Source organism: Lethenteron reissneri, chromosome 43 (assembly GCF_015708825.2).
Source record: "Lethenteron reissneri isolate LAM-NWPU_2019-01 chromosome 43, ASM1570882v1, whole genome shotgun sequence".
Taxonomy (NCBI): domain Eukaryota; kingdom Metazoa; phylum Chordata; class Hyperoartia; order Petromyzontiformes; family Petromyzontidae; genus Lethenteron; species Lethenteron reissneri.
The window spans coordinates 9,879,486-9,906,623 of NC_083821.1; the positions used below are offsets into that span (position 1 = coordinate 9,879,486).

Here is a 27,138-nt window from a genome sequence, read left to right on the forward strand (position 1 = left end):
CTTTATGTGTATGTCTGCGTGTCTCTATGTATGTGTGTATGTACGTGTGTGCATGTGTTTGTGTGTATGTATGTGTGTGTCTATGTATGTGTGTGTCTATGTATGTGTGTGTATGTGTGTGTATGTATGTGTGTTATGTGTCTGTCTGTGTCTGCATGTATGTGTGTGTGTATTCTGTATGTGTTTGTGTGCATGTATGTGTGTGTTTGTGTGTATGTGTATGTCTGTGTGTATGTGTTTGTGTGTATGTGTGTGTATGTATGTGTGTGTATGTGTTTGTATGTGTTTGTGTGTTTACGCTCGCATTACACAAATGTGTTGCTGGTCTAAGGCGTTCCTCGCACAGCATTGCCGCTTTATTATTTCAGTCGTTTACTGCCTTACGCACCCTGAAAGTCGTGTGTGTCTGCAGCAAGCGCGTGTATGTGTACCTATGGACCCGCGCGCGTGTGTTGTGTAGGGGGAACGGTAGTGTAGTGCTTAGCGTGCTGTCTGTGTCTGTGTGTGTGTGTGTCTGTCTGTGTCTGTCTGTGTGTGTCTGCGTGTGTCTGTGTGTGTGTCTGTGTGTGTGCGTGTGTGGTGTGTGGGGAGCGGTAGTGTAGTGCTTAGCGTGCTGTCTGTGTGTCTGTGTGTGTGTGTGTCTGTCTGTGTCTGTCTGTGTGTGTCTGCGTGTGTCTGTGTGTGTGTCTGTGCGTGTGTGGTGTGTGAGGAGCGGTGGGTGTAGTGCTTAACGCTACGTTGCGCTACCAACCCGGCGAACCCAGTTCCATTCCCGCTCACGGCCACCACCGGTGACGATTATTTGAACCTCCCCTAGGTCCACTCAGCCTCAAACGAGTAACTGGTGTGGCGTATTAACATCGGCACTTGGGAGACAAAGGCGGCTGGGCGTGGTAGATCCAAGTCCCGGGCGAAGCCGGGTCATGTGTATGTGTTTATGTGTATGTCTGTGTGTCTGTATGCATGTGTGTATGTATGTGTGTGTATGTGTTTGTGTGTATGTCTGTGTGTGTATGTATGTCGGTTTTGCCGCCGTGGTGGATCCAAGTCCCGGGCGAAGCCGGGTCATGTGTATGTGTTTATGTGTATGTCTGTGTGTCTGTATGCATGTGTGTATGTATGTGTGTGTATGTGTTTGTGTGTATGTCTGTGTGTGTATGTATGTCGGTTTTGCCACCGTGGTGGATCCAAGTCCCGGGCGAAGCCGGGTCATGTGTATGTGTGTATGTGTTTATGTGTATGTCTGTGTGTCTGTATGCATGTGTGTATGTATGTGTGTGCATGTGTTTGTGTGTATGTATGTGTGTGTGTATGTATGTGGGTTTTTTTGTATGTGTTTATGTGTATGTCTGCGTGCCTGTATGTATGTGTGTATGTACGTCTGTGGATGTGTTTGTGTGTATGTATGTGTGTGTCTATGTATGTGTGTGTATGTGTTTCTGTGTTTGTATGTGTGTGTATGTATGTGTGTTATGTGTCTGTCTGTGTGTCTGCATGTATGTGTGTGTGTATTGTGTATGTGTTTGTGTGTGTTTGTGTGTTTACGCTCGCATTACACAAATGTATAATGCGGGTCTAAGGCGTTCCTTACACAGCATTGCCGCTTTATTATTTCAGTCGTTTACTGCCGTATGCACCCTGAAAGTCGTGTGTGTCTGCAGCAATGGACGCGCGCGCGTGTGTTGTGTAGGGGGAACGGTAGTGTAGTGCTTAGCGTGCTGCCTGTGTCTGTGTGTGTGTGTCTGTGTGTGTGTGTCTGTGTGTGTGTCTGTGTGTGTGTCTGTGTGTGTGCGTGTGTGGTGTGTGGGGAGCGGTAGTGTAGTGGTTAGCGTGCTGTCTGTGTGTGTGTTTCTGTCTGTGTGTGTCTGCGTGTGTCTGTGTGTGTGTCTGTGCGTGTGTGGTGTGTGAGGAGCGGTGGGTGTAGTGCTTAACGCTACGCTGCGCTACCAACCCGGCAAACCCAGTTCGATTCCAGCTCACGGCCACCACCGGTGACGATTATTTGAACCTCCCCTAGGTCGACTCTGCCTCAAACGAGTAACTTAACTACTGTAGCGTATTAACATCGCCACTGGGGAGACAAAGGCGGCCGGCCGTGGTAGATACAAGTCCCGGGCGAAGCCGGGTAGTACAGCTAGTGCACTTTTATGGAAACAACGCTCGATTTGAAGTCAAGAGAAAACAACTAAAACTGATCAAGATCTGAATGCCATTTAACCATTGCATAAAGGCAATAGTTAAAATGAGCACGTGTTTGCAGTCTTGTACAGGATGTGAAATGCTGGTATTCAGGTTAAAGACGCCCTCATGGGGAAACAGAATCAATCACAGTTAGAGTTATGACCTCAGCAGCCGCAGGACAGAATGCGCTTTTCAATGTCTCAACAGACTGCATTCAAGGTTGCAATTCTTTATTAAACCTGTTTCTTCACCTGTTCTGCACCGGTAAATAGGACACACATTCAACTGCTCTGTGCAAGTAATGGGATGTTGCGGGATTACACATAATAAGACACGTGGGGCTATTTTATACATAGGCTTTCAGGACCAATGTTACGATTCGTAATTTTTTGTTATTTTTTTCAACTATAACCCTCCACCACCCACAGAGTCAATCAAATAAAGTCGTCACGTGATGGGCAAATACACGGATTGATTTTAGAGTTCTCAGAAAAAGCGGAGGAATGTTGAAACCATAAGCACATTTTTTAGTAAAAAAATCTAACCCAAAAGAAATAGTTATGAATCTTAAAAATGTGTGCTTGACTTGCGACGTGGCACTGTTGGTTGAGCAGCACCGAACGGAAGGGTTGTAAGTTGTCTCGTTGGCGGATTTCAACTTTGGGAAGGTAAAGTGAAGGTCGTTTAGAAAGATTTGCCCTTCTGCCATAGGAACGTGGAATTTCCACCACTGAGGTAGGGGTGGTGGCAATTGGAGATTAGTACCATGCCACAATTACTTGAGCATAGACAACATCTTCCTGCATAAGCTGTGCAATATTGCCTATAATGAACACAGAAATGGCCACAATAGCTCTCTTTAAAAAATGCTGACGAGTACATTTCTGTGGAGTTCTAAAGGGAGAATGCTGGAAAATCACCTCGGGTTGACAAAATGACAAATGATGAATTTTTACAAAGAGCAAAGTAAACTCAGCAGCTTACGAAGGTTGCGGCGAAAATAAAGAACGTGGTATTTTGGGGGGAAATGTGATGAGACGACAGGGCTTGGGGGCACCTGTGCATTGCTGCGAATAATGAGGAAAAAGAAATGGAAAAGAGAGACAAAGTAGATTTGAAGTTTTCGTGACTGCAGGGATCCATACTCTTTGGTTCAATCGGTAAAGTCACGTAGGTACTCTTAGGTTTTTTCGGTAAAGTCACGTCGTGATTTATTATTTTATTTCTATTATTATTTCTAGTTTTATTTATTTTTTTATTATTATATTTTTTACCTACGTGACTTTACCGAAAAAACCTAAGAGTATGGATCCTTGCAGTCACGAAAGCTTCAAATCTAGAGTCACGCAGGTATAAAATAAAATAAATTAAATCTTGTGTTGTGCCCGAAACGTCGTGATTTAATTTATTTTATACATATGTGACTTTACCGAAAGAACCAAAGAGTAGAGACAAAGTAGTAAGTACCTGGACAACCTACCGAGGTGGTTTCCTTCACAAGGACAGATGTAAGTGCGGCACTGTACTCCTACAAGGATCCACCAATTGGCGATAACGTGCCAACGAGTGCAACGTCGTAAGTTGGCACATACGATATGCATAAAATGTAATTGCTTGCATGAAAATTAATGATGTTACGATGAATGCACACTTGTACGCTTATGCAGTTACATTTAAATAAACGGAGGGAAGAAAACTGTACAAATGAGACGTAATAAAATTAAGCGGAGATTTCTCCTTCAAAACCTGGCTATCTCCCACGTGCAAAGCACTCTTTCAAAACGAGCATGGTCAAACATTAGCGCGCTGGACTCTCCTGAGAACGAATCTTGAGATTTCTGTGAGAGGATTAATGGACACGGAATGAAAAATTATCTCCACTAAAACTTTTTTTGCAGCTAGGAAACACGATAAAGGAGGAATTACACTCGATTATGACGAAGTAATTTCCCACGGATCAATAAAGGATTGGTAGAAACTCATAAACATCTGTCAAAAATTAACTGTATTGCTGTGTTGTCATCGAATTACTTAGTTTAAATGCACCATATATTTTTATATCTGGAAAGCTAAGCAGAATTATTGAGCCTGGTTAATAATTGGGTGGATCACCAACATGGATTGAAGGTGTTGTAATATTTATTTTAACAGGAAAGGCCCACTTGATCTGAACAGATCTTTTTCAGAAGTGACCTGGTTACAAATGATAGCTCAACGAAGTGGCTAATCATGTGGAAACATACAGCAGCCAAACATTCTAAGGGCATGTTTCTAAACATGGCGAGAAAAACCGGAGGATCCGGAGAAAAATCCACGCAACCACAGGGAGAATATGCAAACTCCAAATATACAGCAGGCGTCATGGTCGGGATTGGACCCATGACCTCATGTATACCAGGCGAGGTAGTTAACATCTCACCACCGCGGCGCCATTGTAGGCTTGGGCCTGCGAGGTAGCCAGGAGGTGACAGTGCCGAGTGTTATGCCCTGGTATGCGTATGTTGCATCTGGTGACTAAAATGTCCTCCAATAACTCACGCACACTTCATCAACGGCCAGTGGCTACTTATTGCAATGGAAGACCCAGTGATTAATTCCTGGGTAAGTGATTAACGTTACGAAAAACTCAACACATTAATCAACAACAATATGAAAAATGTATAAGACGCAACGTCTCAGGCAATGGCACGTTTCATTCATATCACATTCATAGCACATGCACAGCAAAGGAAGGGCCGTTGCCCTGAACGTCGCCTTTGATATATTTTTCATTTTAAGCTCGTGTTATTCACGAATGTGTTGAGTTCATTTGTTAATTTTGCTTGTGCGCCACTGCCAACACAGCATCACCAAATAATTGTCATTATTATTATTACCGCTTTCAGGAAAGCAAGGTGAGTGTGAATAATTCTAGCCCACCTTATATCTCGTTCGCCTAAAGCACTGTTGCACGCACATAGACACAGTGCCTGAGTATATGAATAAAGCAAACCCATAATGCGGCTGTGCTCCTTTAATTTGGAAAGAGCCCGAAATAAGTTCACAGGATACCCATGATGAATGGACACTCTAAATAAGGCATTCTAGATGATCAAATGAATATATGAATAAAGATAAATAATTCACCATTAGCAGTTTTCAGTATGGAAGTGTGTTATTGTATATGTGTGTGTACGTGTATGTGCAGGTGTAATTGTGCGGCTGTGTTGAATGTGTGTGTGCATGCGTGGAAAACGGTGGTGCAGGGGTTAGTGCTACGAACCTGGGTTTGATTCTAGGTGACAGCTAACATCAGTGGCAATGATATCTGATCGGTCATGAGCCTCCACTAAATAGATCAATTCAACCTTAAATAAGAATGTGGTGTGATTTATAATAAATCAGGACTGGGGAAACAAAGGTGGCCAGGCGTGTACTGCATGTGCCTTAATAGATGCTCACAAACAGAACGTACTCGAAACGTCCATTCATGGACAGGTAAATCGTTGTCTATTTGTGCACACGCTTGTCTCGTTATCATCAACAGCACTTGCCAGTGGCTGTTGTGAGGAACGTTGCCTTCATATTTTGTGCGCGTGGAATTTGTGTGTGCGACATTCATCTATAATAGAGGAACAATACAAATATTGGTGCAATCAACTTGCAAAATAATACAGTGTATATTAAAAGATGAATTATTTATGGATCATAAGCTCAAAGATTACATAATAAATATAAGTTGTATTATGTTACAAAGCAATTCATTGTCTTCATAATGGCTGTGGGTGACATGCAAGTATATATGTTGAACTCATTTCGCACTGTGCGAAGCTAACAGTACTAAACGGGGGCACGTGTCAGTCGCGTGTGTGTAGGTGTGTGCGTACACGCCGCTACTGCTCATTAAGAAGCTGCATATTACGCGTTAATAGACACGATGCACAAGCAATGAAGGATTGGGTTGACAACGTACAATATATCGCCCCTCTATCATGACTCGGTCAATACTCTGCATTGACAAGAGGTATTGTAAAATGGTAAAATAGATGTATAGTCCCACCCTATCTGTGTAACGATGTGGATGGTTTTCTTACTGGCAGTATGCATCACAAATGACAGTATTTTTAAACTAGATGAAATAACGCATTATTAAGCAGTCCCATAAAAAAAAAGCACGTGAAGTCAAAACTCAAAGTGCCTTCTTAGATCCTGACCCTGACAGGCATCAGAATCGGGATCGAACCCACTATCTCTTGTATATCAGGCGAGGTAGTTAACATCTCGTCACCGAATCCATAGTGATGCATCATTCATCCTTGACCATATTCTTCACACTAAAGTAACGTGACAATTTTTTAAGGTTAAATCACTTATCAATGTATATCACTTGTGTAACCAGTGAGTATACCAAAACGCTTTTGCATGAATCGAGGTGATGAAAATACTCTCACTGCCATTAGAATGTTGAATTCCCACCGATGGCTCAGGAACACCAATGCCTCCCCAGTGCTCGTATGAGCGGAGAGAATGTTTGGCATTTTAGAAAGCTTTTATTAAATTAGTACTCTCTCTAGGCATGCAGGCATGTGCACTGTAATTTTGTATAATGTATAAAATATATAGTGCCTGAAACATATACTTGCCATGCATTATCTAACAGTCAATTACATTACATATGAAGGATGTGCTTATGCAACCTTGCAAAGCTTGGATCAGGTGCAATGTAATATTTAATCGCAAAATGCAATCACAAATGCCACAGGTTGCCTTGCAACACCTACGTGGTTTGATGTTGGTTTACTTACAATGCAAGACAATCCTCCCGTAAGGAATTGGACTAACATCCTAAGCAAAATTAAAGATTACACAGTCAATCCAACCATGTGGCACTGTTGTTGGATCACTTGACCCACAATAAAATCATGTAAGTTCAAATGTCAGTCAGAGGTCAACTTAGACCATCAATATTGAAAGAGCGATAAAGTGTGTACGATTTTGAGGTAAGTCAACATCGCTTATCAATTCTGATTTAAATGGCCTCTGCCATGTAAATAATGGAATCCCCACCACTGAATCAACGGCAGAGTTGAGCTTGCTTGAATACACCGACAGACAACTTTACCTTTCATCAATCTTGTGAGTATCAGTATAACATCAAGTGTATTGGTGCCATAATATAAAAAAAAAATCCCATGACTAGACATTCTGTGTTTTGAAAGAAAAAAATATGATGGTTGTTGGCACGTGCATGAATAAATATGTTCAGATACTACACAATTGCAGTGTTTTAAATTGCTCTTCAGGAGCCTACATTACAATGACATTCCATATTTTGTGCATAATAGCCTACGTTGGAATAAAATCCATGTCGTCATGAGTTTACCCTTGTGAAATAAATGTCACGTGATATGACAACTGCTTTTACATGATCCAGAGCTGCTGGGAGCTATGGGTCGCGGTCTGCGTGCATCGGCCATGGAGGATATTTCACCATACTTCACCGCGCTGGTCAGTGTGGCAAGCGAAGGGAGCACATTTTCACCTTTCCTCTCACTGAGTACGTGACCGGTATGGGTGCCCCTATCTCCTATAGCTCCTCAGGGGTTGGGAGCTCCTGAACATTACCACAAAGTGCCATAAAATACAACAAATGCACCACAAATTGACACAAACCACGGCAAATTTACCACAAAGTACGGCAAATGCCTCCCCATCTCACCCTAACCAACCCTGCCAGCCGCTGCTTCTCACTCCCCCCCACCCAGTGCCGGAGTAAGCTAGTGCGGGGCCTGTAGCATATGTTATAAAGGAGCTCTAAATAAAATAAAAAACACGCAAATATTAAAACACAAAATTTTTACTTGCATAGTAAAGTAATTCTATTTTTTCATTTGCTATACAGCAACATAATACGACAACTCTAACCTTAAATACCCAATCGTTCATAAAAGTTGAAGGCAGTATAATACTATAGTAATAGAGCAAGTGCAGAATCACTGAACCGGAATTTATAGCTTGAAAGCATTTAGCGCGGGGCCCGGAGCATATGCTACTTTTGCTACGAGGATAATCCGGCACTGCCCCCACCCCAATCCGGGATGCCCCCAGCCCCAATTCCCTTGCGCCCCCATACATGGGCTGGGTTCCTATGAGCCCCCCGCACGCCCACCAGCCCGCGTTCTGATTCGCCGAAGAGCACGCGTGGGGGTTCACCTTAAAGAGTATCAAAAACTGTCGTGCCATCGGTTTATCTCGTGCGTTATCGACAGGTTACATTTTTACCGTCGCCCATCACTCGGTGCAACCCTCTAAAGTCGAGCCCTTAACAGCGGTCTCAATAAAATCAGGGCTCGAGTTTTCCCATTAATATTGACAGCACCGTCACAGCGAGAAACACTCGACTCGAAATCGTCCTTCCAGGCGTGAGAGATAGAAGTAAAAAAAACCTCATGAGAAGAAAAAAACTCTGCACGACATAACGGAAATGGGTGACAATTACTGGTATCAGGTCTAAGCCAGGCCACCGGTGCTTGTTCAGCTGATTGCTCAGAAATGTGTGCTGGCAGAGAGCATTGATTGAAGCCTGGTCAAGCTCATGATGGGGTTACCGACCTACAACTCTTCGAGCTGCCTATGATCTGTTTTGGTTTCCCACGATGCAGTGGGTGAGATGGGTCAGTATGGAGGAATGGAGGGCTTCTTCCACGCCTGCAGCAGTGGTTGCAAGGGTAAATACGAAGAAAATACGAGTGGAAAGACATTTTATGAACGCCAGTGACCACGATTTATCCGCAGCCTTTACCTCCGATGAGGTTTGCTGCAATATAACTTTTGCAATTTTATATGATATCAAATTTCACGATAATACGATATATCTCATTGCCAGTTTCCTGGAACTTTATGAATGTATTTCACATTTGTATTGTATTGCTCTTGCACCTTGGCTGCACTTCTCATGTTAATAAATAATACATTGAAGTTGTTCTGTATTAGGGAGGGTTACTCTCAGTTGAACTGAACTACAGTTTTTTTAGGTTAGATCGCGCAAATATAAATGTGTCGTTAAACCTGCCACCACCCGACACAGGCGATTAGTAAGGTTTGTTCCGTAAAACTAGTACAGCACACCGGTGTGTTGGAGAAAAAATACACAACATTTACAAATACTTTGCAATGATGTTGTGGGTTTACCCTCCAACACACCGGGGTTTGCTGTACGAGTAACGAATTGGCATGTTTTGTTTACGTAACAAACCTTACTCATTGGCTGTGTTGGGTGGTGGCAAGTTTAACGACAAATGTATATTTACGCGATCTAACCTAAAAAAACGTGTATTATGGATATTGTTCACGAAAGCCTACGTTTTAAAGTAACCCTGCGTTCATAATTTCGCCGGTTTATGGTGTCATAGGACTTGCACTTTCCGTCAATTACTCGCGATAAAACGCGCGAGTCGAGCAGCGGACAACCCAAATAGATTTTCCACGTTCTTCTTTTGAGCATGGAAGACGCTCTGACTTCCATTACGCTAACAATCGAACGACAGCGTGACTTATTTTATGCTACACTTTATCAAAAGGTGTCGGTTCTGACCTGACCCTCTAATGGGGTGAAGGTATTACTTTGATCAATTAAAGAAACATATACTGTATCACCACTGTGCCGCATAGGATTAAAAATTAACGTGAGGTTGTGTCAGTTGAAAAGGCAATGAATAAAATTAAAGCGTCAATTGGTTGATTTATCTTTTTTTACCAAAAGCTAAAGACAAAAGTATTTTTTATTAAAATTATGGATAAACAAAGCAAAATCTTGAATGGTATTCAAGGTTATAAAATCAAGATGAGAATATCTCACAATTACAATATTTCCTTTTGACCGATGCTGAAGCGTTTGCACCCTCAGGGCACAAGCCTACAGGTCTACAAGGTTTCCTACCAGCTTGGAATCTTCCAACCCTTGATCACCAACCTTCACTCCTCAATAATAGCCATCTCTGTAACTAGCCCTCCGGCACATCCGTCATACATTCTCTACCCGTCACAACCTCCTTATTCCCATTATTAGCAATGCTATCCGGCCAGTTCACATATTTCATTCCCTGAATTTAGAAAACGAGCCTCCACACACGAAGCAGTGAAGTGGCTGCTGTTCGGCGAACTACCGGTGACTATCTGCCACGTTGACATGTGCTCTGATAACATTTCCTACATCAGCTCAGGTGTCACCAAAATTCACGCAGTGTAAATTCAGTCCAGTCAGGTACCAAGGTGGTTATATATATGCAAAACGTGTGTTTGCAGACGGTGATTAAGGAAACATAAAATTATGAAACACCATTTCTAACAAAAATCTTGGATTGCCAACAAAGGCCAGAACAAGCGCATGGCAGTGGGAAGGGCAAAACTTGCCACTCGGCAGGTGAAGAAGGGCAAGCACGCTGGCCGGTGTGCGTACACACCGACTGACGTTCCTTATCATCTAGCAAGCGGCACGCCGTGAAACAACCCAATACATATCCATTCACCAATGTCAAAGAAAATGATCTAGGAGCGGTGTTTCCCAAACATGTTTGGCCGCCGGACCACTCAGCCTATTCAAATATTTATGTGGACCACCCACCCAGTCCCCTACTCCTGGTGACAGAACGTATTTACTTATCTCTCTTAAATACCACTCACACAAAAAAATTCCATATTACCGGAACATAAAAACAGTTTTTAAATGCAGCCTTTTTTTGGGGGGGGGGGGGGCATTTAGATCTTTGGCTGAGGGTAGTTTAATCAGGCAAGTTTACCTATCTTTTTTTAAATTAAATATAAGTCAAATCTTGATTTGAAGTTTTCGTGACTGCAGGAATCCGTACTCTTTGGTTCTTTCAGTAAAGTCACGTAGGTATAAAATAAATAATAAATCACGACGTTTCGATCGCAACACAAGCAATCTTCATCAGGTGGAACAGATACAGCAGCAGAACTGCTGTCCGACATAAAAGGTGTAATGAACATTGTCGTTATTATCCGGATATGAAACTGCACATTGGCATCACAGTGACTCCAGGACCCACCTGGAGGTCGTCGTGGACTCCCTGGCTGGTACCAGGGACAACACTCTGAGAGCCACTGCCCTAGACCGATCATAAAGACTGCCTTATAAGAGCGAAGTATGTCATCCACAGGGACGTTTTTGGGCAATGCCCATTATTGCGAGCACGGTGAGAAGGCGGGGAAATTCACTGGTTTGAGAGCTTTGACATTGCACTCGAAACGTGCCTACGTGACTTTACCAAAATAACCAAAGAGTATGGATTCCTGCAGTCACGAAATCTTCAAATCAAGATATAAATTGTGGAACTTAAATGAATTAAGTGTGTCAATTTAACACGTAGGCTTTCGAGACCAATATCATCCATAATCCAGCCAATTAGTAACGTCTGTCACGTAAACAGAACGTGCCAATGCATTACTAGTACAGCACACTGGTGTGTTGGAGAGCAAAGCCACAACATTTACAAAGTTAATATTGGATAGACGTATAAACAGCTTATCTTAAGTGGACATTGAATAGCAGAAAAATCCCTTAATTGGTCAAACATATATATGTAGTATAAACTGGTTTAAATGAAAAGGATTGATGAGTTGAGTGCACCCATTGTAATGACGCACTCTTTGATCAAATGTCCCCTGGTTTTATAACGATTACCGCAGGGAATAAATTACAACCAAAACATCAATGCATTTAAAACCTCTTTAAGGAAAGCATCTTGATGCATTGTTCCTCGAATCAATTGGGAACTGTGTGGTCAGTGCAATAATCGCCTCCTGCACACGAACAGCTAAGGCCACATTAACATATTGATGAAACAGCTGAATTGCATCACCTTGGGGATTTGCCTGATTGTTGGTAATTGAGACATCAGCAAGTTTTCATCAAAAAGTGAACAAATGAACAGAGTCCACACGTGAATAGGACCCTCGATGTGCATACATTATTACTTGCTGAAATGTGAATCCTCAACTATTCCAAACGTGCATTTCAAAATGTTGCACGTATATAATGTGGTAGTTCATAAAAAAAAATTATATTATGATGATGGAAAATAATCTACGCCACTTTGTCAATGCACTGCTGGTTGAAGGCCGCCCCACGTTGTGCTGGTACCGTGGAGGTTGTTTGACCATACTTCACCCTGCTGGTCAGTGCGGGTCGGTGGAGCGGGTGGGGGCAGGTCAGTGGCATTGCCCGTAGCCATCAATTGATGCATCAGCACTCTCCCACATTTCAAAATATAAAAAATGTATCTCATTAAATAAGGTGTATGTCGTATTGCTCATCAACATATTACCAAAATGATGGGCATTGTTCTACAAGACCACGTTTATTAAATCCCTCCACTGCCTCTGTCCATCCAGCAGTATAAATAGATTCAGCGCAGTGATTCGATCAGCAAGAATCAAGTGTGCGTACTCCCACCTCGTCTGAGACGTCTGGCCTGCGTGGCCTGGGTTGGCCAAATCGCCTCGAGAGGGGCTCTCTAGGACTAACTGGTGTGTTGCCCATCCACTGACAGTGGTTTTGAGCGAGCAATTGCAAAAGCTGCTGGTGAAACAAAGGCGATGCGTGAACGACGAGACTCCGCGCGCGCGCCTTGCGGCAGGGCTCACTGGAGAAGTGGATGACGAAGCCGGACTTGCTGATGAAGAAGTCGGTGTCGAACTGCACGGCGATGGCGTTGAGCGTGCTGTGCACGGGGCTCGGCAGCACGGAGCCGCTGAGCTCCTTGAGCAGCAGCTGCCCCTCGGTGACGCCATCCCACACACGCACCACATCGTGCGACGCCTCCGTGTCGAACGCGCTGAACTGCAGGCTGCTCCCACGCGCACGTGCACGCACGCACCCAACGCGCACACACGCACCCCATGCACACGCGCGCACACACCGCCCATGCACACGCGCGCACAGAACCCACGCTCCGCATCCACGCGCAGCAAGCATGCACCCGCGCACCGCACCCGTACAGACCCACACATCAGGTCCAAGCACAGCATCCACGCACCCATACACCCACACCGCACCAACGCAGCGAAACCACGCAAACATGCATCATACATGACACACGTAAAAGTCAAGTTAGGAAAAATTGTACAGATACTGCAGAACTCCTGTTATCCAAGGCGACTCCTATTATCCACGGCAGCTGTAGAAATCTCGATAAACTCCTATTATCCGTGGCCCAGTTTATTTTATCTTGCGCAAGATTGTGCCCATAATGCACAGAAAAGCTGCTTCCCAATACCAGCAGGTTATGCACATAAAGAAACAATGCTCCGTATCAAAACATGTGCACTGGCAGCACTTGCTTTGATCACGAGACAACACAGACGCGAATACACTTACAGATAGATGGAGACAGAGGGACATGGAGAAAGACAAGGAGACACACACAAATACGGAGACATGTAGACATGTAAACAAACAAACAAACACGGAGACAAACACAAAGACAGAGAGACACACACACACACATGGACACTGAGACGAAACTTGTTCATCACCGCGGGCATCGTGCAGAAAATGAATCATTATATCTGCGGTTATCTGCAAGTTTTTTACCCCACGAATAAGAGGAGTTAAAATCGTGGATAACCCCGGGGATAATTGAACCTGGGATATTGGTCCCCTGCATCATCGTGGATATGTGCATTCACATTCGCATTCACGTGACCACATAATACATGCAGCATCCCAGATCAAAGATCACGTCACGATTAGTGCTATAGAAGCCACGACACCACGCCTTCGCTCCCTTCCTTCCGCAAGATCTGCTAAGAATTGCACAGTCAATGCCTGACCTACAAGGTCTGCTCTCACAGAGCGAGTGGTGTATGAGTATCCGGCTGTACATCCTGGTAACAGGCATCTACGTACCCTCTCACGTGTCCGTCTCGGTAACGCGACACCCCTCCATCATGCGAATGCGTTTATTGGGCTATGGCTATGTTCTATTCCAGATTTCTGAATTCAGGAGAGCTCTTCAAAAAGTCTGACCTCAAATTGTCCCACTAACGTGGACATCTAATATATGCGCTGACAACCGTGACTGACTGATATAAACCCTAAACGTGCTGGAAAAAATGAAAGATGGCACAGATATATTCACGTACATGCTTATAAATATGAACTGCTGAAAACTAGGATCTTCAAATTTGGGTCCCCAAAATGATGGCCCTAAGGCTGATTGGTTGTAGGGAAAGGTTGTGGCAAAGGTCTAAAGTGCTTTAAATTTCACTGTAATCACTTAAAAAATATGAGATACACAGATGCACGAAAATGAACATGTATTTTCTCCATTTACTTGAGCAGTGGTGACAATTCTATAGCAGGGCTACACTCGGAATGGTAATACTTGTATGGACCTTCAGGCATGGATGTTATGGTGTGTTGAACATTTACTGAGATATGAACTCACGACCTTCCAATCGTGAGCAAAGCGCTCTAACCACTGTGCTACCCATTCTGAGATGATACTATGGCTCGTTCATTTATTTAAATAAGGAATGTAATTATGATTACTAATGACGTTCAATTTTAACACATTGATTATGAGGGTGTTTTCACTGTTCTCAAAGCACCGTAGATTTTCCACATCGCATTAAAGTGGACTGCAATGCCCTTTGAGAATTAGCCACGAACTTATTTAGCGGTTTTCAATATTAATTTTGAGACTAATCTCCTCGACACTAATTGCAGGGCATTTAAATGTGATGGGTCTGCTGTGGTTTACAGTTTAAATTCAATTAAGCTCCCTTGACACAGGCGATGGTATGTTACACGAGGCTGCTAAAACAATGTTAAGATGTAGTGGTTCCTTTGTGGGGTTTTTTTCTGTAACACCCTACTTGTAAAGCAGGATTGAATGCCGCTGTCTCCTTGATTTCAGAAATCACAAATCAAATCTATTAGCATTCGTGTGTTCTTTGGAGAAAGGTGGATTGCATGGGGGTTTAGATAAACTGGGTCTAAAGGATGCTAACACAGGGTATAAATAACGTGGAGACATCAACATTATCTGGCCGAGTGGTGCGGTGATTAGACTGCCAGAGTGTGGTTTTGTGGGTTGAAATACTTTGCCGCAGGTTTACTTTGCCCTTTCATTCAGCAGCAGTTGAATAGAGAGACCGAAACCTGTCAAGGGTACGTGGTATTTCCAACTCTGGCTCAAGGTCACCAAATGGAAAACAATACAAAATTCTAATTTTAACAATCAAGACAAGTCGATCTTCATTTGAAGCCTTCGTGACTGCAGGAATCCATACTCTTTGGTTCTTTCGGTAAAGTCACATAGGTATAAAATAAAATAAATCACGACGTTTCGGGCACAACACAAGCTTGTGTGACTTTACTGTAAGACAAGTCGACTTGACTCTTGTTGAGTGGCAGTTTTGACTTGGTGCTCACAACGAGGAGAAAATTCAAAACACCGTGACCAAATTCTAGCACTTTCTCGAGCTTAAGAGGCAATTTCTCAATTCAGTGGCCAGTGAATTGCTTCTTCAGTGAAAGTGCCTCAATTTGATTTTGTTGCCCTCAGGCTGTGACAAATCTATCCCTAGGGTCAAGGCAAAGGGCCACTCTCCTCAACAGAAGTCTCTCGAGGCAAAAAATGGTGAAGTATTAATGTACGGTAAAGTACGATGATGTCTGTACGGTCAAGTACTAATTTTACGTTGGGAATGCGTCTCCGGCAAAGGCGACGTTAGGCGCGATGGCGTCAATTGCAATCTATTTTACCACTTGACTTAATTGTTTAAATTTAGGATACCTTCCCGGGGGGACATTTTTTGGTGACAATTTTTTTAAAACAAGTGTAATGACCGAAAATAACCGCAAGCCAAAGTGCAGCTTAACGGCTATTCAAAGATAGACCAAGGTCTCCGATTGGTGGAAAGAGGCCTCCACAGGGATTGGTCGGGAGGCAGGCTTTTGAAGTGATTGGAGGAAAATATTTGAATGAGAAGGTTGAATCGGTTAGAGGGGAAGGACAGGGATTGGCTAAGGGAAATAGAGTGAGGGAACATTCCAGAAAGGGAACTGGAACGATATAAACGGGCAGAGCACACGGGCAGGAGGAGTTCGAGGGAATGTACAGCTTCCAGATCAAGCACAAAGCCCGGATCTGGATTGTTCTGTGTTAATCAAAGTGGCTCCTAGTAGTTCGACGTCCGAGTCTTTGCGCAAGTACCAAAAAACGAAAACAAAATATATCAAAAAAATCCATGAACGTATATCAGAATCTTTATTTATACTGGAAGAATCCGATGAGCTATAACGCTCTTTTTCACAGATGTCCAGTAGGGGTGGGTCAGAATGTTACAAGAAACAATATGAAAACACGATATGAGTGCAATGTATATGGGAAAAGTAAGAAAATCACGCAACATCAAATTTTTTTTATATTTTACCAGGTAAAGCCCACTAAGCGATTAGCTTCTTTTCCAGAAGCGACCTGGCCACAAATGATAGCTCAACGAAGTGGCTTGTCACGTGCAAATTTATACCAGCCAAGTAAACTAAAGTCACGTAGATAGTAAAATAAACAATTGTTTAGTTTCCTATCTATCGTGACTTTACCGAAAGAACCAAAGAGTATGAATTCCTGCAGTCACGAAAGCTTCTAATCAAGAAAGTAATCTAAACGCAAGATAATACAGAGTACTCTCCAGAAATGGCGGTAGAGATTGTATTGAGAGAGGGTAGTACAGTGTGGCCATGTTGTAAACACTGCGACTTGAGTGCCCGCTAGGGGGCACTGTGGCGTTGCGTGTTGCGGTACAAACGACAGTTTTCCCTCACTTTACACGGGGGCGGTAGTAATAGATGCGGGACAAAAATGGCGGCACAACGCGAAACCGCACGAGGAAACAGCTGCCTGTCGAGTAGCGTGCCAAGTACACACACAATATGAATTCAAACCGCATACTGTGGAGCGAATTTCGAGTCCAAATGAATACTACGCGAAATCGCACCAAACCGAACCCGCCTACAGCAGGGGAAATATATACTGCGTTATTTTCTTTAAAATCTTTCAAAACCACGTTGATGTGAATAAGTGCATTTACAAACGAATTACGATCACTAATTTATTGGCGACGTTATAGCCTACAACAAATAGGAGCAACGTAAATAGAGGACTTACTGAACTGCATTCACGAGTCCTCATGAGAAGAAAATTTACGAAAAAGCTTGCTTGGTGTTTGTCTCTACCTACATTTAGGATTCAACAAATCTCAACTCCTTTAGGCTGCTGGTTATAATAATGACGTGGGGATAAAGAAATCCCGATAATGGCGATGTCATATTGCAGTGGGTGAGTGAGTACATGTAGATTGTCTGCTAGTCACTACAGCCTATTCACTTCTAATGACCTCTTGGTGGCAATGCTTTGCCATAGTATGCAGCTTCAGAGCACACAGCCTGACACATGGGCTGTGGTTACACCACTATCGAATAGTGGTGCATGACAGCTGCAGTAATTACAAATTATCTGTATGCCTTAATCTGTCATTACACTCCTACTATGCTGCATAGTAGGGGGTTAATGGTTCACACCCTTTGCAATTCAACAAATTGTCACAATTCAAGGCCACAATTCAATAAAATAATGCATTTCTTTACAAAGCTTGCCAACGGCAGTTGGCAGCATTAATATAATAGCTATGTCTATCCATCTGTCCTGTCTCTAGTGGGTAGTCTTGATAACTCTCGTGAAGATGATACAACAAATACAAATTTACTATGAAGTTGTGCTGATACTATATAGAACAGCCCAAAATTGACCAAAGAGTTTATCAAAACTTGGTAAAGAAAAAAAAATAAGTGACAAAAGGAAAAGCCTTTTCGACCAGAGGGGTCAAAAAAACGCATTGCGTACAACAGTGCAATACACAGTTTTTAAGGTGACCAGCCAAATTGAATATTAGATTAAGTAAAAATATTACATCAGGGAAGAAGATTTTAATTGCGTCAATATGGATTTTTTTTTTTGGGGGGGGGGGGGGCAATTCGGTGATATGGGAGAAGGCACAAAGTGGGAATGTTTATCATGAGGTGCACACCTTTTGGGAATAAAATCAAGAATTCTTGCAAGTTTATCCCTTATCTTACATGTATCGTGAGCTTAACCCATTCCGATGATGTACACGTATGTCACGTATGTCATCGGATGACGTACGTGTACGTCATCAGAATGTCATCGGAACAAAATCAGAAGTAAAACGCCATGCGGGAGGGCGTGTGGCACAGTTTGGTGCCAGCTATCATGAAGTGCGGTCGTGTCACTACAGTTATCTGCGGTGAGTACAATGTCTTTAAAAACAGCGGCGCTACGCTTCCCGAAATAAAATTTACGTTGACCACTTGCGCGTGAACAGGACACCTACCCTGAAACGTCTCGGAATAGGAAAGGGTTAAGAGTCAATGATGCTCAGTTGCATGCCTGCAGCATGGCAAAGGGCAATTATATTGTATTGTCGTTACATTTGTAAAAATAAATTCTATGAAACATAATTTATGTTATTGAATAACTGATGGGGAAATCACAAATAAGATGATGACAATCTAATACTCTAGGGCACGATTGCGGTATCTGTAAGTTTGGAATTTATTTAATGGGGTAACTACAATTTGCATTTTTTCACGATGCTATTGACATATAATTGGCAATAAAATACAAAAATGCACGTTAATAATTAACAAGTAAAACTTTACCACCACAGCCGTTGTCAGGCGAGATTATTAAATTTAAAAGTGGGTTAAGTGTTATTTGAAAGTTATGTGATAGAAATAGTTCTCACACGCACACAAATTATAATTCTAGTGAACTTTATTAAATATGCAGCGCAATAGTATGCCCATATCTATCATGAAAACCAAAAGCAATACTTAAAAAGGCGCTAATAAGAGAACTTTAAGCAACCTTCAGCATCCCAGTAGCAACTACACAGGCCATTCACACATTCACGTTTTCACCCTTGGCCAAAAAAAAATTTGATCGTGGAAATAAAATAAAAAATATATACTGTACATCATTTCAAACAGTTTTAAGGGCAGCATAAGCGTGAACCACATTTATTTGGAAAGCAATTTTTTAATATATATTTCATGTGAACAAATATATTACTCCTCCCTCCCCCAACTTGTGCCATTTACAGGAAATTATCAAAGTGTCACAGATGTACTATTATTACACATGTCGCATGCACAGACAGGTCGTTTAATGGTCAGAAATAAAAGGTACGTCAATTGAAACGTAGAGGGAGCATATGAGTCATGTTGTGTTGACTTAGGCTATTCAAAATTAACTTAGCTAAGTTACAAAGTTATAATTCTAGCTATTTACTACCATAATAAACAGCGTTACTCTGCCATATGCTTAAAACTACACTGGATGCAGGAATACGTGAATTTGACCATTTTATTTCTAGTGCACAATTCGTATAAGTTGGGCAGTGGTGGCTATGCATACCTGTACTCCGGCACTATAGATGCGAGGTTTGGTGGATCATGCAAATGTTGTGAAACTCCTTTCCCGTGGGGGTGTCAAAGAGGATCCGTACAGTGGCTTGTTAGGAGACGGTAGCAGCAAAAATGTGCAATCCACTTGTTCCCTCTGTATGGGATAGAGTGCTTCCCCATCGCACGTGTGGGTTTTCTAGTGGTGCTCCGGTTTCTTCCCACAGGTAAACACTCATTAATTGGCGGATAGCACCTTTATATATAGAGGACCGCAGAGCTTTGGCAATTATTGCCGCCGGCTCATCACGTGGCTACCTTCCCACTTGTCTGTGGTTCCTCCTTGAGCCTCTGAGTCGTTCTCCCTCTCTCTACAAGAGCGAGAGAATGATGTGTGGCGGTGCGTTTTAAGTTGACATTATTTTGTAATAGGAAGAAGAAATGTCTGTTCGGAACTCTCACGGTGAGAACAGCTTTGGAAGATGACGTCACAAATCCATCTCTGAAGTCCCTTCCATCAACCTCTTATGCACACTTGGCATAGCTTTTGACAAACCCTGTAAAAAGTATGTGTCGTTTGGCAATCAAACCAAATTAAGTGTGATTAAATATATTCACCTTCATGGGCGTGTATGCAGTAATTGGTCACTGAGCTCACATACTACACTTGGAAAAGCAGGGTTTAATCATGGACGGCTGCCAATATTCAAACCCACGGTCTCAGCAGAGCCAGTTCAGTGCTCTGGCACGACAGTAGCCCCCTTGAGCCATCTCCACACGCTTAGTTTGATAACAAAAAAATGCCGATAATTTGCTGAATCTTTCAGCATTCGCGTACTGACCAAGGGCAAGAGGTAATGATCACTTTTTAGTGTTCGCACGACAGATGGCATTTCTTTGCTACACACTAAGAAGAAGGAAAGACCACGGACGTGCATGAATCATGGAACGCTTCCTCCCATAATGCATTGACACTCGGGAAGTGTATAACTAGCAACAATAATTGCAGCACTCGCATCAAACGCACAGGAAGCAGTTTGTCTGAAGGCCACGATGAAAAATTTCGCTTTTTTTTTCCACAGGGTAAACCCCAACTAGCATTATGCCCCCCCCGTATTACTGACAGATCGACAGAGGTAATGCACACGTGCTTCCAACCATAGTTGGAAAGCATTAAAAATACACGCAAACACAAACGAGCTGTCAAACGAGACCACAGTTGACCTATAGCAGAGAGCTTAACTTACAATCGGAAGGTCATGAGGTAAAATATAATTCAGGTGGTTAAAGGAGTCCATTGTCATACCAACTTTGATAAAGTGAGTACCACAAGTCAATTGTGGGTGCCCTCTTGGGTAAATGGCTCCTGTCACATGAATGTGGAATTTGCAGCACAGACTCAGCGCCACCAATACAAATGAGCACTGCCTCATACCAGTTTGAGCAGGGATACCGTTTGACTTTTAATTTTAACTTGCGAATTGTCATTAATTATATCACAAGCGAGCTTAGTTAATTGAATTTGATTAATTGATTTCAGTCATAGGCGGAGTTTGACTTCTATATTTTGGGGGGGGGGGGAGCAGGGGATCGCTTTGTCCCTCACATTCGGAATCGCGAGTGCATATCATTACAATTTTTTTTCACCTTCATTGTAAACTTCTGAAAATAAATGAATAAAGGTGTCCAGTGCCCCCCCTCCCCCAAACGCCGCCCATGATCTTATCTTATATTTATATCGCACCTTTATCCAAGGCGCTTTTGCAAGGGTTATGAGTGGTACAATGAGGGCAGCTAAAGGTGATACGGTGAATAGGTATGGGGAGGGAGGTTAGTTGGTATGGGAATTATGGTGGGTACCTAGGGATGGAGGGAAGGATTTCAGTTGCTCATTAAAAATAACTCAACAAAGTCATGAATAACAATGCCTTGAGGGGGCAAAACATATACAATAGGCAACATTTGGGGCAAATGAGCCTCCTTCATAGCACTTTTTTGTTCCATGAAGAAGGGCCATTACCGAAACGTCACCTATAATTTAGTTTTTCCTTATCAAGGCCGCGGTGTTATTGACGGATGCGTTGACATTCATCAATACTTGCGCTCGTGCACCGCTGCCGATGCAGCGTCGCCGAATAATCAGCTGCTGCTGGATCAAGATCGTATGGATTCAGCAGCTGTAACTGATGCACGCACAACACACGTACTACACACTTCAACATGACCCACAGAGTCCAGTGGGACCTGCAGGTGCCTACAATGGACGGTGCAGCACCCACCTAACAGTGTAGCCAGGGTCGACCTCCACGGTCCATATGCAGCGAAGGTTGTGGTCGTACGGGGATGGGAACCCCGGAGAAAGGATGGTTCCCGTCGACTCCCCGCGGATTTGTCCTCCGCACTCGGCTGGGCAAAACAAAAACAAAGAAAAGAGGGATCCGTTTAAATTCGACGCAACCAAAGAGAAACGAGCTGTTTTGCGCGTCTGTGTGTTTGGGGAGGGGAGAGCGGTCGTGTTGCAGTTAGTGCGCTCACAGCCAACACGAGTGACGATTATCTGAACCGTTCCGGGGCCTCCCCTAGGTCGACTCAGCCTCAAATGAGTACCTGGTGCTGTGTGTAAAAGATCTCCACTACGGAGACAAAGGCGGCCTGGCGTGGTGTTGGCCACCCACCCCCTCGTGTGCCGTGCCGGTCTTTGTCGACGCTCGCTAACAGCACTTGCCCCAACAGTCTGTTCAGGCTATATGGAGGATTCTGACTTAAAGCTTCCGTGACTGCAGGAATTCATATTTTTGGGGTCTTTCGGTAAAGCCACGTATATAGATAAAATTATAAAAAATAATAAAAATAATAACAATATCATTATTTTATTTTTATTATTTTTTATTATTTCATCTATGTGGTTTTACCGAAAGACCCAAGGAATATATGGGTGATATTTGTCTTTGTGGGGCCTTGTTCTTCGGGATTCCTGGGTTTTTCCGCACATGAAGCAAAAAACCTTCATGGGATTTAACCCAAATTTCCCAAACGCAGGAACCTCCTGAGAAAAAAAGGAGGAGCGGTGAGACAAAGCATCCCTGAGGATTTTCTGGGTTCATATATTACTTTAACGTGTAGTTCTATTCCCACAAAAACAAGGAGGTTAACACATTTTTTTTGCTGTTTTAAGTCTACGAGCATTTTCTTGGTTCTTTCGGTAAAGTCACGTAGAAGGGACTTTACCGAAAGAACCAAGAAGATGAATCCCTGCAGTCACGAAAGCTTTAAATCGAAATCTACGAGCATTGCGTACACATTATTACGTGAATCACTGAAGTCGATCACAATCGGATCCAGAGCAAATGGGGATTGCGTTGGATTGGCTGGGGATCCGATCTGAACCAAACAACCACTTGTGACGGTATAGCGTCCGTGCGCTCCGAATGCGTGCCACACTGCGATACATCTGTTTTGTTTGTTCTGTTTTGTTTTTTTCGTCGATTTTCCATATCTGCCACGGTTTTGTGAGAAAATAGTAATCATTGCATCTGCACGTTAGATGGAGGATTCACCCAGAAAGACCACCGCAGTCCTTCACCTCACATGACACAACTTAATCCTCTATTTTACTCCATCCTGGACACCATCGCTTGTCGTGAATGTGTTTAATCCTTTCAGAATACGTCCGCTGAAATGTGCATGGGTTATTTTAATGAAAAAAATAATAAAAAAATTCAGTTTTTAATTCAGTTGTTGTTGTTGTCGTTTTGCTGCCTTGCCCAAGCTTGCATTTAGTGTTGAAATTCGGCAGGAATTTGCACGTTGGACTTACAGCCGTTATTTATTTATTTGTGTGACTCACTTATCTTTCCCACATTCCTGTCCGTTATTTGTGTTGTTTGTTGTTGCAACTTTATGACCCCGTGACCCTACTGGACATCTGTGAAACCGAGCTTCACAGCTCATCGGATTCCTCCTACAGTCTAAATAGAGTTGCTGACTGATTATGATTCAGTCATTAGAGGCAGACGAAAACACATGTTTGCCACCCACAAGGGAACTGTAGTTATTACTTTGTGGGAATACATCTGGTGTAAAACCCTGGGATATCAGTCATGGTGTTTCAGAGTTCTGACAAATCAATAGCTCTGTCCAATGAGCCACCTATATATTATAAGACATTTCTGAAGAGACCAGCACCTCCTTCCCTTAATGCATATTTAATATGCTTGAACACTGACGTACATTAGCCTTCACTAACCTCCGCCTTCACCGCCATTCCCATTGCATCAAGGGACAGGCTAAGTTGCTGGTCTCTTCAGAAATATCTTATAATATATACACATGTACGTAGCACCAGCATATTGTGCATTTTCCACGTTGAGAATCATCGATGACATTAGCAAGGTTTTCTTTAATTGGGTTACAGATCCAGCGGTGCTCCTTAATAATAGCGCCACAATATTACGTCTGACATGACGCGAGCAGTTCCTCCAGGCCAATGGTTAGGTTCGTTTTGCTCTCAAGCCTTAGCGCACGCGTTCAACGATTCCGTGCACCGGTTCCGCTCTCACGGCTTGGCTCGCCCGCGAATGTTCGGCGTCAGGCAAATCCGGCCTACGGTGTTGAACGAGGTTTTTTCTTTTTAAAGCCAGAAGCTCAGGGTTACACGGCGCATCCTCGCTGCGTTGCAACCATTGCTGCACCCTCCGAACGCTGGGGCAAAAGCCCCCGGCTGTTCAGCGTTGCAATCCCCCCCCCCCCCCCCCCCCACCGTAAGCTCGCTTTGAGTCTCCAATGGAGCTTCGCGTTGTTGACTTTTGCAACATTGGGTTTTGGCCGTCGTGGAAAGACTCGAGTTCAACGGGACAATAATTTATTATATACACAGGACAGATACGAGTCTTAAGACTCTTGTTTAAGTGAGGTCCCGAGGTCCCCCCCTCCCCTGCATTGGGACGTTTGGCCAAAACCTTTGACATTCTGCGTTAGTATCAATGGGACCTTTTTTGCCAGTATAAAAATGATGAAAAATAAGAAAAATGATGGTGTAGACCAATCGGTTTCAAGGACAATGCATATATTATCAGAGCATGTTTGTTTTCATGTTTTGCCACACATACGTGCGGTTAAATGCAGACTTGATGCCATCCAAAAGGTACCTATTTGGTTTTTGAACACCTCTGTTTTATTGGCAGAAAGAGTAAAACCTATTCTCATTTTTGTATCAGTGTGTGTTTGGTTTGTTTGTTTTTAGATATGGGAGTAAACTGGAAAACTCAGAGAAAACCAATGCAGAACAGTGGGGGGGGGGGGGGGGGCATACAAATTCCGCATATTAAGGTGCCCGGGTCAGGGATTGAAACACACTTTTTATGTCGCTGTGAGGCACAAGAGTGACTACTGTGCCTGAGAACTGATGCTCCATCCCTGCCATCTCACATCGATGGTCCAGTCTAGATACCTCACTCAAATCAGTCAAGGCAATTAATAACGCAAACATTTGGCCTGCTCCCAACTATGACTATAAAGTAGAGAGGAAAAGGTAAAACAAATAAAAATTACTAATTGGTTTCATACGAAGTAGATTAAATAGAATGCTTCTCGCCGTTATTATTAAATGTGAGTATAACATCTTACCTAACTTTTGGTTCACGTGCACGTTCTAATCAGAGGTGTCGCCGAACGGTGATGGTGTGAAATCCATGTGGTCTTATTCTAGCCAAATTAGAGCGATATTTGCAAATACAATGTAGTTATTCTTTGCCGTAGTTTCCCGTAGAAAAGTCAAAAGTAATTACATGTAAGCACTGCAGCAGTCCACACGAAGACACCGTGCAAACAAGGATTATCCCTGGACAGATCATTATGTTTGAAGTGACAAAACAAATGTACTTGTTTTTTAGTGCCATTAGTATGTTTTGTGCCATTAGTATAAGTTTCAATTGTGAGCACATAGAGCCCATCAGACTCACTACACTTGGAAAGCTGATTTAAACACAGATAGCTTGACATGAGATTTTGCTCCATTATCTCAGAAATATTGGATTAGTGCTCTTACACGTGTAGAGGTGATACGCGCTGGGATTAGAGATCGTATGCCAGCGCGTAATGATTGGCTGTGTAGGTGGTGACGCGCGCTGACGGTGGAGGATCAGGGGTCAGCGCGGGGTCGTGGGTTACGGGGTACTGATTGGCTGTGGGCCGGTGACGTGCTGAGAGGGAGTGATCGGGTGGCAGCGCGGTGTGATTGGTGGAGGAGTGTTAACACGCGCTGGGGAAAACGGATCGTAGAGAGAGTGCGTCGTGATTGGTTCATTAAGGAGCGATGCTCACGTTGACGTACGCATCAGCTTCGTCTCTCGTGAGCAGGGGCTATAAAAGGGGATGCACACAGGCGTGAGGGGAGTGTGTAACCAGCGAAGAATGAAGACGGGGATGAAGACCTAGGGCCCTGCGGTACCTAGTCCCGCTGTCCTAACGGGACCGGGACTCTGTGTAACCCAGAGGCGAGTGTAGTGTGTGTAGCCAGAGGCATAAGGTCTACACGAGCCGAATGCAGTGTGTGTAGCCAGGGACATAGGGTCTACACGAGTCGAGTGTATTGTGTAGCCAGAGGCATAGGGTCTACACGAGTGAAGGGTATCGTGTGTAGCCAGAGGCCTAGAGTTTACACGAGAGTAGTGGAGTGTGAAGTCGGAAGAAAGGCGATTACACGTTGTATTTTGACACGTAAAAATTTAATAAAAAGTGTGTTCCCGTCAAGAAGTTCCTGCCGTCAATTCCCATACTTCAACTGGCGTCAGAAGTGAAACGGTCTTCCAAGCATGGATACAAGGAGAAACCGTCGGACCCACGGGATTGACCACGGGGACAACCTCGACGACGCGGGCCAGCTGGCATCGGGGGGTGAGGAAGAGGAGTTGCCCACGGGGCAGGATCCGCCGACGGCGCCGGACGAGCGACGGGGGACTGACGTCGTGCTTCGCGAAGCGCACTCCCGTCTGGCGGAGCTGCTGCTCGCCGCCGCGTCCATCCTGGCGGAGATCAGCTCGTCGGGAGGAGCGGGAACGGGGGCCGACGTTCTGCAGGGTCGCCCTGCAGATTCCCGCCAAAACGATTTGGCGATGCCCGCCATTTCATCTGCACCGACTTTTGGCGGGAACGGCCATCACCACGTGGCAGCGGTTCTCCATGCGCGCCCGCTGACGTCACCAACGCGCGCGGCGGACCACCATCACACACCCGCCGATGGGGCCGCCATCTTACACACCGACGGGGCGGCAGAGAGGAAGCACGAGGAGGAGGACGACTTCATCTTTCAGCAGCGCCTTCCCACGTTGTCAGCCTTCAAGGCGGAAGGCGGGGATTGGAGCCAATTTCAGCGCAGATTTTTGGCGCATCAGGAGATATCCGCCTGGTCCGACGCTACGGCACTGCGGGCACTGCCTGCCATGCTGGATGACAACGCGCTCGCGGCC

The 27,138-nt window shown here is 43.8% G+C and overlaps 1 protein-coding gene across 2 annotated transcripts in view; it reads right to left on the bottom strand.

Annotated features, from left to right (window-relative positions):
• Positions 1 to 27,138, bottom strand: part of LOC133353404 (CUB and sushi domain-containing protein 3-like) — a 634,534-nt gene that overhangs the window by 190,252 nt on the left and 417,144 nt on the right. For both annotated transcript variants that reach the window (XM_061569655.1, XM_061569654.1), the window contains exons 25-26: positions 21,952 to 22,078; positions 12,826 to 13,028 (exon numbers count right to left, since the gene is read on the bottom strand). In XM_061569655.1, the coding sequence (XP_061425639.1) occupies positions 12,826 to 13,028; positions 21,952 to 22,078 (330 nt within the window). The remainder of the gene's footprint in view (positions 1 to 12,825; positions 13,029 to 21,951; positions 22,079 to 27,138) is intronic.